At 30.6% G+C, this 15,173-nt stretch overlaps 3 protein-coding genes across 8 annotated transcripts in view; 2 read left to right on the top strand and 1 right to left on the bottom strand.

The window, feature by feature from the left end:
- Positions 1-15,173, top strand: part of Tyn (trynity) — a 161,750-nt gene that overhangs the window by 2,621 nt on the left and 143,956 nt on the right. For 2 of the 5 annotated variants that reach the window (XM_070314926.1, XM_070314618.1), the window contains exons 1-2: positions 3,137-3,556; positions 3,763-3,904. The gene's annotated coding sequence lies outside the window, so the exon portion shown is untranslated. The other 3 variants (XM_070314738.1, XM_070314684.1, XM_070314649.1) reach the window with 2 other exon arrangements.
- Positions 58-2,620, top strand: Surf6 (Surfeit locus protein 6). The gene is made up of 4 exons (XM_070315104.1): positions 58-414; positions 504-551; positions 825-1,327; positions 1,566-2,620. The coding sequence occupies exons 1-4, from the start codon at positions 297-299 to the stop codon at positions 1,785-1,787; spliced, it is 891 nt and encodes a 296-aa protein (XP_070171205.1). The 5' UTR covers positions 58-296; the 3' UTR covers positions 1,788-2,620.
- Positions 1,877-15,173, bottom strand: part of LOC138944368 (uncharacterized) — a 27,495-nt gene continuing 14,198 nt past the window's right edge. Inside the window, exons 2-5 of one of the 2 annotated variants that reach the window (XM_070315292.1) lie at positions 6,541-6,642; positions 4,786-4,971; positions 3,716-3,884; positions 1,877-2,482 (exon numbers count right to left, since the gene is read on the bottom strand). In XM_070315292.1, coding sequence (XP_070171393.1) covers positions 3,739-3,884; positions 4,786-4,971; positions 6,541-6,642 — 434 coding nt within the window. In that variant the 3' untranslated portion in view covers positions 1,877-2,482; positions 3,716-3,738. The remainder of the gene's footprint in view (positions 2,483-3,715; positions 3,885-4,785; positions 4,972-6,540; positions 6,643-15,173) is intronic. The other variant, XM_070315341.1, reaches the window with a different exon arrangement.

The raw sequence follows: 15,173 nt of genomic DNA, 5'->3' as shown, positions 1-15,173 counted from the left end.
CGTAAAGAATGTTTTAATAATGATGAGAGAAAGAGAGAGACAGATAGAAAATGTTTAAATATTATTTTTTAATATATCGCAAATATTTTATAACATTTTGATATAATTTGACGTTAAAACTGCGAGCAATGTTGACATATTTAAGAAAGAAATATATTCACATATTTTTATTTTGTATTTGAATTGTTTTGTGACCATTGTGTATTTATTGATGTGCGCGCGCGCGTACATGTATGCATATGATGCTACTGCTCATAACCTATATCCTTTCCAAACACACATGAGTTGTGAAGAAGATGCAATTAAAAATGTCGAAAAAATTCAATAAAAAAGCAGTGTATCAAATGCTTTTAACAGAAGACAAGTTTATTTCGGATATATTCTCTATAATGCCTTTATCGGCGTGTGAATTAGGTGAGAACATTTTAAAAATAATATATAAAAATCTAGAGGTTATATATTTTCATATGATAATAAAGTTGATATTTTATTTTTTGATATAGTAAAGCAGAATCAACCATTCATAGAAGAAAAAGAATCAAGGGAAAAAGGTTATTATATATATATATATTTTTTTTTTGTACATTTATTTGAATAAGTTAATTCTATAGAATTCAGATCTTTTTACTGATTCCAATGAGAGAAGTTTTATCTTTATATATATTTTAATGAATAGAATATATAAATAATAAATTTTTTTTTTTTAGTAAATAATTCATACTTTTATATAGATTGATAAAAAAATTTGTAACTTGTTTGTTTAATAAACAAAAGAAAATTTTTTTCTCTCTGAGCTATAATACTAATCATGTTTTCTGTTGCAGTTAAGACTTTTATTTTACCAGGCAAGAAAACTGAAAGAGCACACACATGTTCTGAGTTATACGAAAAACTAGAAAAATTAAAGGGTGTGAAAAAGTTAGATTATAAACAAAAACTTCTTAAAAAAAATTTGAAGAACAGAATTAAAAAAAGTACAAAAAAGGAACAACGTTTGCTACAACAAAAACTTGCTACGATAGAACAAAATGCAGCCGGTGATAGTAAAATAAAGATTGACAATGAAGAGGTACCAAAAGTTCCGAAACCAAAACCAGTGTTTAATTCAGAGGGTAAAATGGTGTTTAGTAAGTTTGATTTCTCTGAGATTGGAGTAAAGAAAAAATTACCTAAAAATCAGAATGATCCTACAAAGATTTTACAACAATTACAACAAAAGAAAGAAAAATTAAAGCAACTAGAAAATTTAGGTGATAAAGAAAAAGTTGAGGATATTAAAGAAAAAGATGCATGGAAATCTGCATTGGCAAAAGCGAGTGGTGAAAAAGTATATATTTATTTTGACTTTATTCTATGAAAAATTAATATCATAAAAAATATAGAATTCAGAAAATTATAGAATTAATTTCATATTTTTATATTTTTATTATTATAAATTTATTGTATTCTTATATTTTGCATCAGCTGATTTATTTGAGTAGAGTACATATCAATTTGTTATCACATTATAAATTCTTTATACAGAAATTTATTTCATGGTCTTAATGCAATTATATATTTAATAGGTTAAAGATAATCCAGAGTTGCTCAAACGCACAATAAAGCGAAAGGAACAAAAAAAGAAACGCAGTACAAATAAATGGAATTCCAGAGTAGAGAATGTACAAAAATCTATACAAGAAAGGCAAGAGAAACGGCAAGAGAATATTATGAAGAGGAAAAAAGAAAAGAAATTAAACAAATTGAAAAAAGCAACAAAAAAAGGACGTATTATATCTGGATTTTAATAAATAAATATAAGGTTAAATAATCTAATCTCTCATGTTATTATAATATTCGTTAATGAGAAAATGGATTTTTAAAAAGTTTAATGACACATGTATACAATACCAATCTGTATAATACAATTACGAATAATATTTTATTAATATAATTCCGCTTTTGTTTGTATATTAACAAATCTATATTTACATTAATACATTTGTATCGTAGACCAGCTACTTCTTACAACTATCGCATACATTCTGGATTATATAATTATCTCGTGTAAAAAGCTCTACTCGCAAATGTCGCGAGCAGTAGTATAAAATTTCATATGCATCGCGATGTCTTGTTATTACATGCCCACAAGGATATGACGCTCTCGAAGAATGTTTTCTCATAAAGTTTATTTTATTTATTTCTCTTGACTTAAAAGAGTAAGTTTTCTGTTATTTAGCGTAATCGTTGATACAATAGCTTTGAATAAATTGGCCAATCTTGTTTCTGAATACTTTAATAAGATATTCATTCGAAGAGACTGGCTGGTTAGTAAATGATTGGCAGATCTAGAACGAGAGCTTCAATATAGCTGTCATCTTCCATCTCCTGCTAGGTATCTCCCAAGGCCGCAGAGACCGCATTAGCATGCGTCAAAGCTGTCCATAATGGACTGTGATCCATAGATAACGGCACCGCCAAGCTTTTCGATGGTCGTGGAGACCTGTAGAAACAAAAAATGATATGCAATCTACATGCAAAGTTATATTAACTTTATGGAGCTATATTAACATTTCAAGGAACATTAGAAAGAATAGAAACTTTATGTGTGCACGTGTTTTGATACTTTTATATGTGTAGGAATCGTTCAGCCATTATTTTATATTCTTATAAAAGATATTTATATAAATATTTAAAATAAGAATTTATCTTTTCTATTATATTTTGTTTACTCTGTTTTGTTGTTTTTTATATTATTTATTTTTTCCTTTATTTTATTTTATATACTACAAATGACAAAATATTTTCTAGCGCTTGTGTCAATGTTAAATAGCAAGTATCGAAAATATCAATATTTATTCAGAATTTGTCTATATATAGAATTTGATAAGTTTGATAACAAATATTTATAATTGAAGCAACACTAAAAATAAACATGTATCGATATTACTTATTAATGAGCAAAGAGAATCTGTGCAGAATTTTGCTTTGTTATGATTGAAAATTGCGCCATTATGGAATTATGCAGGTTTGACAATATTTTTCAGATAAATCTATGTATCTTTTGCTTATATTTATTCAAACATTTAATGTACGAAATGAAATAGGCGCATATCAAGTGTTGGAGAGAGAGAGAGAGAGAGAGAGAGAAAGATAAAGAAAGCAAAGACAAATTTAGTATAAAAAGTGCCAGCAAAAGAATATCAAAATGCATTCATCTTGACGTTGTATGTAATGAAAGCGTTTGATAAACCAGTCGGAGTAAAGATTTATTTACCCTGATCGGTTAATCAAACGTTTTTATCACTTACAGCGTCGAGATAAATGCAGCCCTAATGGCATGATCTTTGTTGCAATCGTCAGCCAATCAGAGCGCTTCCCGCGCGCGGTGTATGGTGCTATTGCTATATATTTGAAAAAGTTCAGTCTTCGTGGGGGGCAATGAAGAAGAAGACGTATTTTCGCGTTCCGCGTAACTCGTCGTAACTTGTCGCGGTCTTTTATGCGCGTGTGTCCTTTCGATCCTATATTCGAGTTTCTTCTGGTTTCCTCCTCCTCTTCTTCAAAGAATTTTGAGGTATATATTACTATTTGCATATATATTACTACCTTATATATATTTTATTACCTGTTGGCCGATTATGAGCAAACTCGTCCGCCGCCATTATCATTTACTGAAATGTAGCGTAACGGTCTTTTTTTATGCGTAATTCTAAAGCATATTTATTATTGTTACCTTGACGGTGTCAAGGCCGGATGCTAATCTGGACTACTCAATTCCAGGGCGGTGCTCTGCTCGGGATCCGAACGTTCCTCGACGACGGTGTCCAGCTCTAGGGATGGAAAGCTTCGGGAACATCGATCGCTTCTCAAAGATACGGTACGTGCCGGACGATCTACACCAGCTAGTAGAGGACATGTCGACGTGAGTTGCATTGCACAATAACAATATTAAAATATATAACTATATAGTTATTAACTATACTTTACATATTAAATATATTAGCTATTCTATAGTCAGTATACTTCATAGAAAAATGAAACAGTATAGTTATATTTATTTATTTTTATATTATATATATTTATAAAAGCATCAAATAAAATTTATAAAATTATCTTTATATATAAATGAAATAATATTTTATATAATTATATAGTTATATTTATATATTTCTATACACACATATATATATATATATATATATATGCATCATTTTTATGTATTTTTTATATTCTGTATACTTATAAAAAATTATTTTTGTTATATTATATTTATATAAAGATTATAACTGACATGAGCTAAAGGAAATATTTTTGAAGCTAGAAGAGAGAACGGAAAAAGTTGTGGGCTTAACAATAAATGAAAACTTTATTTATGTTCTTAAGCCCACTTCTTTCCTTCTTTCTTCTAATTTTAGAAATAATTTTTGCAGTTTAGTTTTATATTCCTTATTAAATATAATATATATATAAAATATTCTTCTAAAGTGAGATTTATGAAAATATATCTGTATATATAGATATATATTATTTAAAAAAATATTTTATATATACATAATTTTTATTTTCAAGAAACTAAAAAATTTTAGATATTAAAAATTTTGTCATACATTTGTGTTATATTTGTGTTTTATATGCATATAGTAATTTTTCCGTAAGTAACTTACGCGTTTTATTTGATTGTTCAGTAGCACTTATTTAATTTTACACGAGTAATTTGTTTTCCATTGATACAGCAGAATATCTGTTCCGCATGCGCGCGTGTTCTAGTTTCACTTTTTAAACTTGTTTGTATACTCTGCTCACCTAGACGATGAACTGGGCTAAAACGAACGAGGCTCAATGCGCCATGATCCAAATCACAATTTCTTCGCCGAGCTCGTTCCCTAGCGAGTTTCGCTCTTCTCCGTAGGCAACAAATTACCATTAATGCCAGCAATGGAAATCCCAGAATGCAGGAGACGATGGGTATTATTATGCTTTCCGGTGTCACTGAAAGATTCAAACACATTTTAATCATGTACAATAATTTTCTAAACTAGAGTTTGCTTTAGATAATAAAACTAAAAATAAAATTATATAATGAAACATAAAAAAAAATTGATCTATTTTAACTAACTGTTTTAATCTATATATAAAATCATGCTTATGCAACTATAAATAAATTCAATTATCAAGTGCAAAATGATTCAAATTCAGATCGTAAAAATAAAATTAAGATTTATTTATATTGCTCAATACTACATAGTTTGCTATCATAAACTTGTGAAAATTAATTGATTGTTAAAGATAATTTTATATATATATATATATATAAATGGGTAATTCAATAGAATATTATCGATATTTTAAACTTTTGATTTTATTAAAATATAATGAAAATTAAACAGCTTTGCATAAATTGTTTAAAAGTTCAATTATATTGCTTGAGTTTATGCTTTTAACTGAACTTTGTCTTCGAATTCTGCTGCAAGCATTGTCATTGGCATAGCATAGAATACCCATGCGTTTCGCCTCCATTCTGTATCCGCTATATTAGATCCGTATATTGAATTGTCTTTATGTTTGCTATTATTTTATCCATGCTAAACGGCGTAAGTGAACCAGTTGAGACTTGGTTTTCTGTTTCCTTTTTAAGAAAAATCTTAATTTGTTAATTATGTGCGCTAATTTTGATTAAATTAAAAAATAGGATATATATATATATATATATATATATATAATAGTGTAATATTTTATGAAATTTAAATGTTTTATATTTCGCATATTTGTCGCGTTTCTGAAAATTAAGGATTTGTTTTTAGCGTGTACGCGCAATTTTCCGTAGTTGTTGCTACGCAGCTGCAAATTAGAAATATTGTGGAGATTTGAATGATACCCCGATTGTGTGCCAAGACTCTAAAGTTTCTAAAGTTTTAACGCCAACTAATTAATCCAGTGGAAAGCTTTGAAAGTATTTCGGCGAAGCGAATTATTCTTTATTCTTTAAACAGGCTTCCTATATCAATTAAGTCAATTAAGTGTTAATTAAGAATTTCTTGAAATGCAATTACGAAAAAATCGATATTCCAGATTACTTAAAGGGAATAGAATTCCATTATTTCAAATATTTATATATGAATTACACTCGTCGTCGTCAGTAGCAATCAGGTAAAGCCTTTAATCGGCGAATAAACCGACAATAGTATTGCGTTATTGTATCACATACATTCTTATCTTGTTAGCGTATTTGTATTCCTCATAATTCACATTATATAACAAGCAACTGCCTGACACTAATTATATTATCAACCTATTCTCTCTCTCTCTTTCTTCGCCTCTTCAAACTCGGTTCTTCCAGCTACTCGTTTATAATTCTCCACTGCCGCGAGCACGATTTAATACTTCATACAAGTGTCTAATTAAACATCATCTCGCGTAGTTAATGTACGGCGTCTTCAAAATGAGACGTGATTCATGATAATAATGCCAACATGATGTAAACGGCTTACATATACATACATATATATAGAAGTAAAATTTAGTTTCAACTGAATTAGAAACGCGAGTTTGCGTTCTCACCCGTTGGATATACCAAAATTGTAGGCCTTTTAGAATGCGGAATCGTTGGCATGGTGGGTCGACCAGTTCTCACTCCTGTTGACATTTTCCTTTGTTCTGCAACTGAATGGAAATACATCTTTGAGCTGACTTTTTCGATTTCGATATATATTTTCGTTTCTATCCGGTATAATATAATGTCTTGATAAATACAGTCGTACACACAAAATGTGAGAAAAATAAATAGAAGGAAATGTAAAATAAAGTATAAAATAAGATACAAAATTAATTGAAAATTTGATACAATCGAAGGACGAAAATTTTTTGTCCTTATATTCGAGAATTATTGCGCATAGTTAAAGAGAATTTACGATATAGAATAGGGGTAATCTTTTCGCGCAAGAATTTATGAAAATATGTCATTTTCATCTCTGATAAATATTACTCGCTATATCATGGAGGGAGGGGAAGATTGAATGGCGAACAATTTTTATATTTCTCGCGTTGGAATGCGTGGTTCACTTGTCGCGCGAAAAGTGGAATCGATAGCCGTTATGTAGCTCCGATTTCAACGTGCGATTTGCACGAACCGGGAATCAGCTGACGATATTCGCGCCTCGTCAGAAACATGGAATTGCTGCCGTTATCCGAGGCACACAGAGAATCTCCACGAGAATCGAATTTCTTCGCTTTCGAGATTGTCGGATTTACTCGGTTACCCTCGGAATTCAAATTATTCGCCGATACGCGGGCGGAGATAACATCGTAACAGATCGAATATATTTGTGCGTTTCACTCGAAATCCCCCGTCTGAAATATAATTCAATAACATTAATATTATTTTTCAAAAATATTTGATTTTATTTATTTAATATAATAAAAATTGCAATATTCTATAGCTGCACGCGCGTATTATATCATGAAGAAAAGGAAAATGAAAAAACACGTATAACACGTGTCTCTTGCCATTAGCTTCGTTATCACTTAATATTTAACGTGTCTGATTCGGAAAAAGAAGAAAATGTGAGAAACATTTTCTCGCATGCGGTGTATAATTCACTTTATGTCACCTGAGTTATTTCTATCTTTTCCCTAGTAATGCTGTAATGAGATTGTGCAAAAGAATATTTTAAAATACATATGAGAGAACACCCATTTTTAATTTCATATCTTTATCAAATGTTGATATTAACGAATTATATAAATTTCACATAAAAGTACAAACTTTTTCTTAAAAAAATATTGTCGAGATAGTATCGACGGTAGTTTTTAAAATATTTCATCTACGCAATAATTTTAAAATATTCTGAAATTCCTTGTAGAAACATACTTTGAATTCTTTTTATCCTCATCGTTTTTTAACTTGGCGCACAATATCGGGCAAGCACGCTCATTATAATTTAATGGGAAAACCTCAACCGCTGCAGGGATATTGGCCGAAATCCAGGTGTAATAATAGCGGATAGTAAATGATCGAGAATTTGTGATATTGCCGGACGTCAGAAGCAGATAATGCAGAATAATGCGCGCCAGCGTAAAGGATTGCTCAGTTGACCTCGGTTAACCTGGACATGTCTATTCTGATAACAAGAAATCAAATCTGAATGCATGACATAATTAACTATTAAATTATTACTAATTTATTTTTATCCCGAATTTGTTGGTTCTGCAAATTAGCAAGAAATTGATATTAAAACCGGTGTTTGCCGGCTGAACATTACGCGCTTTTATTTTTTTGAAAAATATTAATAATCGTAAATACAAAAAACAAATATATTAAAATTAATTGGTAATTATAATTTCTCAGATATACTCTCAGATATATAGAAATAGATTTCAGAAATATTAAATTTTTATACATACATCAATATATGAATACTATATAACTATATAATATATATACAATAAATTATCAAAAGAAGTTAATATCAGCTTGACATTTAAATGTTTCCCAAATTAATTGCTGCCGAAATATCCTAATTTTGAAAATTTATTACTCGAGGAAAAGGTTTAAAATGTAATCAATAATCCTCCAATGTTCATATTGCTAGAGATTAAATTATGAGAATAAAGAATAAATTATGCCAATACAGTTAATTGCTTTCTTTTTCATCTTCTATTAATAATTGAAACTTTTATAAATGAAAATCGGAATACTAGCGTAATATTAAGTCAATTTTTTCCTAATTGGTAAGAACATTAAATTAGGGATTAGAGCAGTAAATTAGCAATAAGTTAACAATTAATTATACGTTCAAATTTGTTTTTTCGCGGAGGAAATACCAGGTTAACAAAGATACACGATTGATATAGTTAGAGCGTAGTACGAATTATAAAACATAGTTAATCTTCTGCGGCAAAATTCTAATTAGTTTCACGTGTTAAATGTGATCAATCAGTCGGCTAAAAATTACTGCAGGTAAAGTTAAAATATACAGAATGTTTAGAAATACTTATATTTTATTATACGGAAAGGAATTATTTGATCACACTGCCATCAATTGCCATTGACTTTAATATCTTTCTAATCAACTTTAAGTCTCACTTTGCGATAGTTAAAATTCTTATAAGTCCGTCGATATCGTCTGCGAGATTCAGTGTGCTTTTCTTTAGCCGCTTTTGTTTGGTTTTTAGGATTCAGGTCATCCTTATTTCTGCTGCGGCGGCTTGTCGAATATTGCTGCTATAAATCGTTTGAAAGGTATATATACTTTCTGCGCGCTTACGTTCAAGCATTAACTGAGAATGATATTCGCGCAGGGGAAGGAATGGAAAGATTCCGTTATCGTATCTCGAAGAAACGGCCTTTAAGCCGCATGAGGCTTTTTTTTTTTTGCGCTTGGGGGAGAATCTGCTGATAGTTTGCTTATCTTACGCGTCCTGCGAGACAGACTGAATTAAAGGGAACAAAAAATAATTGCTGTTTTAGGGAGCAAAAAATTGAAATTAGCGAATTTCTCGATTACGGGAAAAAAATAAGGTGTGGCAGCGACGTTTTTACGATATCATAATTTATTCGAAGGATCTATAAGACAATGTGACGTAATATACGTCTCATTTGTCCATCTAAGGAATGTTTACCGACCCGATATAGATCTTTGTATGTTTAACCTTTGAACGATGAACTATATCATATAGATATAGAAGGTTATATAAGGTTTCAAAGGTATCTTCTAAAGAGGAATAAAACTAATATATATTCAACTAATGTACGAAAATTTCTCGACTTATTAAAACAGTGAATTTTGAGATATCGACAGTATTTTAGAGATGTCGATCTCTAACAGTTTTTATCTTTATTGATTCAGCACTTCCTCGCGTCAAAGTAGATTGTTCTATCAACTGCTAACCTTTTGACAGAGAGAAATAGTCTTCGCCTCCTTTCCGAGGCATGTTCGCGAAAGCCTATAAGATTCTCTGATCGCTAAAAAATAATAGTTATAACGTTCTTGTTATCTGAACAGCACGTCGCAATCAATTCTATCCATCCATATATATTATTGTAATAAAAACACTCTACAATAATTTATTAATAAACATTTTTGAGAATTCCAAGTTTTTACGATGTTATTAAATTATAAATATATCTAACAGTCATGTCGCAATATTTTTAAATTATTTTGTTTCGCGGTGTCTGCCTGCCGTTTAAAGGCTGGCAAGTTAACATCTCCATCTGCATTTCCTACATTTTGGAACGCTATCGAAATACGAGCGGTATGTATGGCCGCAGGAAGTTGCTCCCCATACTGTCTCAACATCACAGAATGTCAAGGTATTTACATCGCTTGTATATACAGGTTCGTCGTCTACCGGTCTCGGAACAAGAGAGATGTTTGTTTGGTCCCGGCTTTGTATACCGTGCGACGCTCGCACTGACAGATCCGTCGTAAGCGCCATAGGTAGATATGCGTACTCGCGCGTTTATGCACGTGCACCTGCGGAGGCGGGTGTGAAAGGTGTTTCCTCAGTGTGCCCTAATTTATGTACACGAAAGACAAACGTGCTTGTATGTATAGACGAGATTAGATCGCCGTTATATCTGCTTCTTATCTGTTCGTTCGGCCGCGTTTGATAGGGATTTAATCTCGAGAATAGCTAGGTGACTTTCGGAATAATATTAATCAATGGATTTCAGTTTCTATTCGACGATTTTAAGATACAATTTGTTTTCTTTCTTCATAACTTTTTTTCTTACGCGAGTCGATATATTGAATAAATTGAGATAATAAATTCAGTTCGCTATTGATTTTGTAACATTGGAGGAAATATTGATTTAAAGTAAAGAAAAAAATCTCTCGTTTATATATATTGTACATACATCGATGTATTAATTTTCACATTATGTCGGTCAGATTTTATTTGATTCTAGAGGAGGCCACATTTAATCCGCGTCATCAATCAAATGTCCCATTAATTAGGGCAACCTCGATTAAATTGCGGATAAGCTGTGCGATTTATTCAGCCTACTCTCTCACCTTCTGCCACTTCCGCTCTACGCTCTTGTTATCTTCCTGTTGAATCATTAAACTCGAAACCTCGTCTTTCTGATCTTTAACTGCATCACTATTGAAATTAGAATTTGGAGAGATTGCTAATGCGCTCTTTCTAAATTAAAAGTCGTTAGGAAGGTCATGGTCAAGGTTTAGCTAAATACTTTCTAGGTCGTGCATAAGATCGATTTACTAATTGTGGGTTAGAACTGCAAAATGTTCTTTAATGACTTCGGCAACAGCCTTTTAACTGATTCCCCTCTAACATGATACAGCGTCATGAAACGTCACCGCTTCGTTAGTATGCCGGGGGGGATAATCTTGCCGTGGTGGTTATGAATCGTAATTACTTCTCGCGAGAGTCCCATTATTATTTTCAGTAGTATAAGTCTCATAATTTTCCGTTTAGTTAAATATTTTTTAGATCGATTTATTGTAAGTAAAAATTAAAAAAAAAAATGTTTTTTAATGACTTTGGCAACAGTCTTTTAATTGATTCGCTTCTAACGTCATACAGCGTCATATAATGGAATATCACGGCTTTGTTAGTTTGCCGGGGATATCCTTATTATGGTGGTTATCAATCGTAATTGCTTCTTGCGAGAATCACATTAATATTTCCAATAATATCATTCTATTAATTCTCTGTCTATTGAAGTAATCCATTGTATCGTGGCCGCATACGGTTCGTTTTATTTGCGCATGCATATCGCGTCCTTTGAAGCTCGTGCTTTCCCGACGTCACGTGAATGTAATTTCGCCCCAAAATCGACGGAATAAAACGACACGGAGAAACATGATCATGACGCAAAGTTAGAAATCTAAGCTAGGAACGTTCTCGGCTGCATGATATTCCAGAATAATTTTTTTTTTTTTTTCCATCCATAAATCAAGCAATATTGCTTACAATAATTTTTTCGGAAAAGGATTATATTATTAGGAAGACAAATTACAAGAGCGTCGAGCAATTGGAAATAGAAAATATTGTAAGAAATATTAAAAAAGATATTCAATTTTTGTAAAGTTTATTAATGGAGTCTGATAAAAAGCTAACTAACAAAATTTCATTGTCTCTCTTAAAACTTCACATTTTGTGCATGGCCGATTTGTTGTTTTTTAATTTCGGGATTGAAGGATATGTCGATAAGCAATTTATTTTTTAATTCTCACAGATTTAGTATGGGAAAACATTTTTCTACGAAAATTGGACGAGAATTCTAACTATGTAATGGATATAGTTTATTCCTCGGAAATAGTGTAACGAGAACAAATTCCTTTAATGTAAATATCTAAGCGATTCTCGCTAATTTTTAAAAAGCAAACGAGTGCTTTTGAAAACGCGTCTCCTTGTCTTTTTTTTTTTTCATCGTGATAAATAGAGCGATTTTACTCGTGATAGAGATAAGATACTTTATCTGGTGCTGATTTTATTTACGACATATGTTAGATAAATCAATTGCCGTAAATATCCTTGCAAAAGACATAAATAAATTACATACTCTCGAAGAGAGATAATTAAATCGTTGCTTTTATTGGAAAAAGTATATAAAAGGGGCCGAGTATGTGTGTGCGTGTAAGCTATTTTTATCCCAGGACAAAATGTTGCTATAGGTACAAAATCTATTGTTCTTTGATCGACAACTTTTGCTTTGGATGACGTTGGAAGCTCGCATATTCTATTTCTTTACCTCGGAAAAGACCCAGGAAGTATATTGGAGGGATATTTTATGTACCTGCTCTGAATAATTAACTAGCTATGATTCTTCATGTAATACGAGTAAAGAAACTTAAAGGGTAAAACATTCATAGATGTCAGACATTCATGACTAGAAAAGATATTCCAAATGATAAAAAATATTTTGATGATAAATAATATGCATTAATAAGAGACTGATATTAAGAAAAAGGAAACGATAATTATTTATCTATTGATTGTCTCTTTCTTATGCATTTTAAAAATTATAAAATGTAGTGTATTAGAAAAAAATTGAAACAATTTCAAAGGAAATCTAAAGAACTCTGTAAGAATTCTTTTATTTTTTACATTAATATAAGAGACACTTGGTTATAGATTTATCGTGAAATTATTTATTTTCGTCAATATTTACACTTGATTACACTTTTATCGCAAACAATCAATGTAAGATTTATCAATTCAACTCGATGCAATTCAATCCTTCTTAAAAAGATAACAAAGTGAAATAATTTTCTTTTTTTCCTATAAAATTGGAAAATCATAAAGCTTGTATAACTTGTATAACTTTTTATGCTATAAATTTGCTGTGATTTTTTACTGTAGCTATATTGCTTCGATTGCTTCGATATCGCGATAAGGTTTAAATGCCGTATCGATACAAATAAATATGTCAAAATCATTACTCTAATTTGTGAAATATTTCGATAAATTGCATTTCTCTAATTATTTATCATTTTAATCACGTGACAACTAAGTATGACGAATTTTATAAAATGTAATTATTTGATCGAGCAATTTAATTTCGATCAACGTAGAATTCGCGCAAGATATATCGTAGCGCTATATTATGAATAGTTACATAGAATCTCTTATATAAGTTAGCTAATAAATTTAAAAATACGTACTATCTCTTTCCAGAAAGAATATGCGATGACATTTTTCACAGATATGGTTTACGCGAGAGATGCCATTTTTTCTAATCTTATTAAGTGCAGGAAAAATAAAAGCTAAAAATTGAGAGTAAAAATGTTGTATTATCCCGGAAATATCGTCGAGGAAGTTTACTTATAACGCCGGATGCGCGTAATACTGATTCAAGCTTGAATAAATTCACTGAAGATACTCATGCAAACTCGTGAAACAAGAGAAAAAGAGACAGAAGAGCACACCCAGAATACAAATTCAAAAATATGAGATCTATGCGGTAAATCTTTCTTTCTGCGCGACTTTTCTCGAAGAGATGGCGAAATACAAGACATCCGGCAAAAAATAAGAATCGTGTTGTCAGATCGAAGTCATTTCAACTTTTTATAATTTGCCATGTGCATCCTCTTTTATCATTTGCCTTCACATCTTCATGGCCATAAATCGTAAATTCTTTATCGTTACTTTCATTTTTATGTTTTTCATTAGGAATTTTGTAGCGTAAATTTAAGCGTGAACATTTATACGATTAATCAATTGCATTTTCTTTCGAAGCAAGATGCGACGCGCTAGAAAATTCTTAAAATTATTACAATGGTTCGGGAGAACGTTTTACGAAAATTCAATGGCTGCAGGATTTACGCTGAACTTGCTTTGATTTCTAATGCATTGTACACGTGCAACATAACTGTATATATATATTATGTAATAATAAAGGTGTTTATAATAGAAGTAATACGTATTTAAGTTCGACCATCATATAGAACTTTCAAATTAAACTTTTACTTTTTTTCACGCGATTTTAATTTAATTATAAAAATATTCGGTATTGAAAAAAAAAATGAAAAATAGCGATAAATAATAATTTCTTTAAAAATTTTTAATTCAATGCCTTATGCAGGCAATAATAATCTTACAATTGCAAATTTACAAACCCATGTACGTATATCAGCAACTATAGTTTCTAAGTTCAAGTCGAGATGTGATAGTCGAGATACTTATTCATGCGATCAGTTAGCGTTGAATGATGTTGCTTCCCTTGTCGGAAAATTTGACAATAACTTTGTCAATTTGGCGGGATGTTTAATGCTTTGTAATTCTGTTATTGTAATTGGAATTACTCTCGATTATATATGATGTATATTTGTCTATTTCATACACACACGCACACAAACAAACAAACAAATGTAATAAACCTGTAAAATTTTTTAATTTGTCTAACTTTTCTCAAGATATAGTTTTAATTTTATCAAGGTATATCGTTTTTTATATAACAAATTCTTTTTGCATGAAAATTATATTTTTGTCATTAATTTTCACAAACTTACTCTAATCCGTATTTATAATTAAGCTTATCTATCAGCTGAAAATTGAATATGTTTTGGAAGAGCCTGCATCAAATGTCATCTTGCGATAGATTAAGTTTGTGCGTATATTTTCAACACACCATTTTTGGTATGACAGCTTTCCTAGGCGAATATCGTGCTCCATTATATCATTTATGTATAGTTTATATATATATGCTTTATATATTTTATATACAG

The sequence above is a fragment of the Polyergus mexicanus genome, unplaced genomic scaffold (assembly GCF_030449975.1).
Source record: "Polyergus mexicanus isolate NDT 795.1 unplaced genomic scaffold, iyPolMexi1.0 SCAF_1, whole genome shotgun sequence".
Classification (NCBI taxonomy): domain Eukaryota; kingdom Metazoa; phylum Arthropoda; class Insecta; order Hymenoptera; family Formicidae; genus Polyergus; species Polyergus mexicanus.
This window is presented reverse-complemented; position numbering and strand designations above follow the sequence as displayed.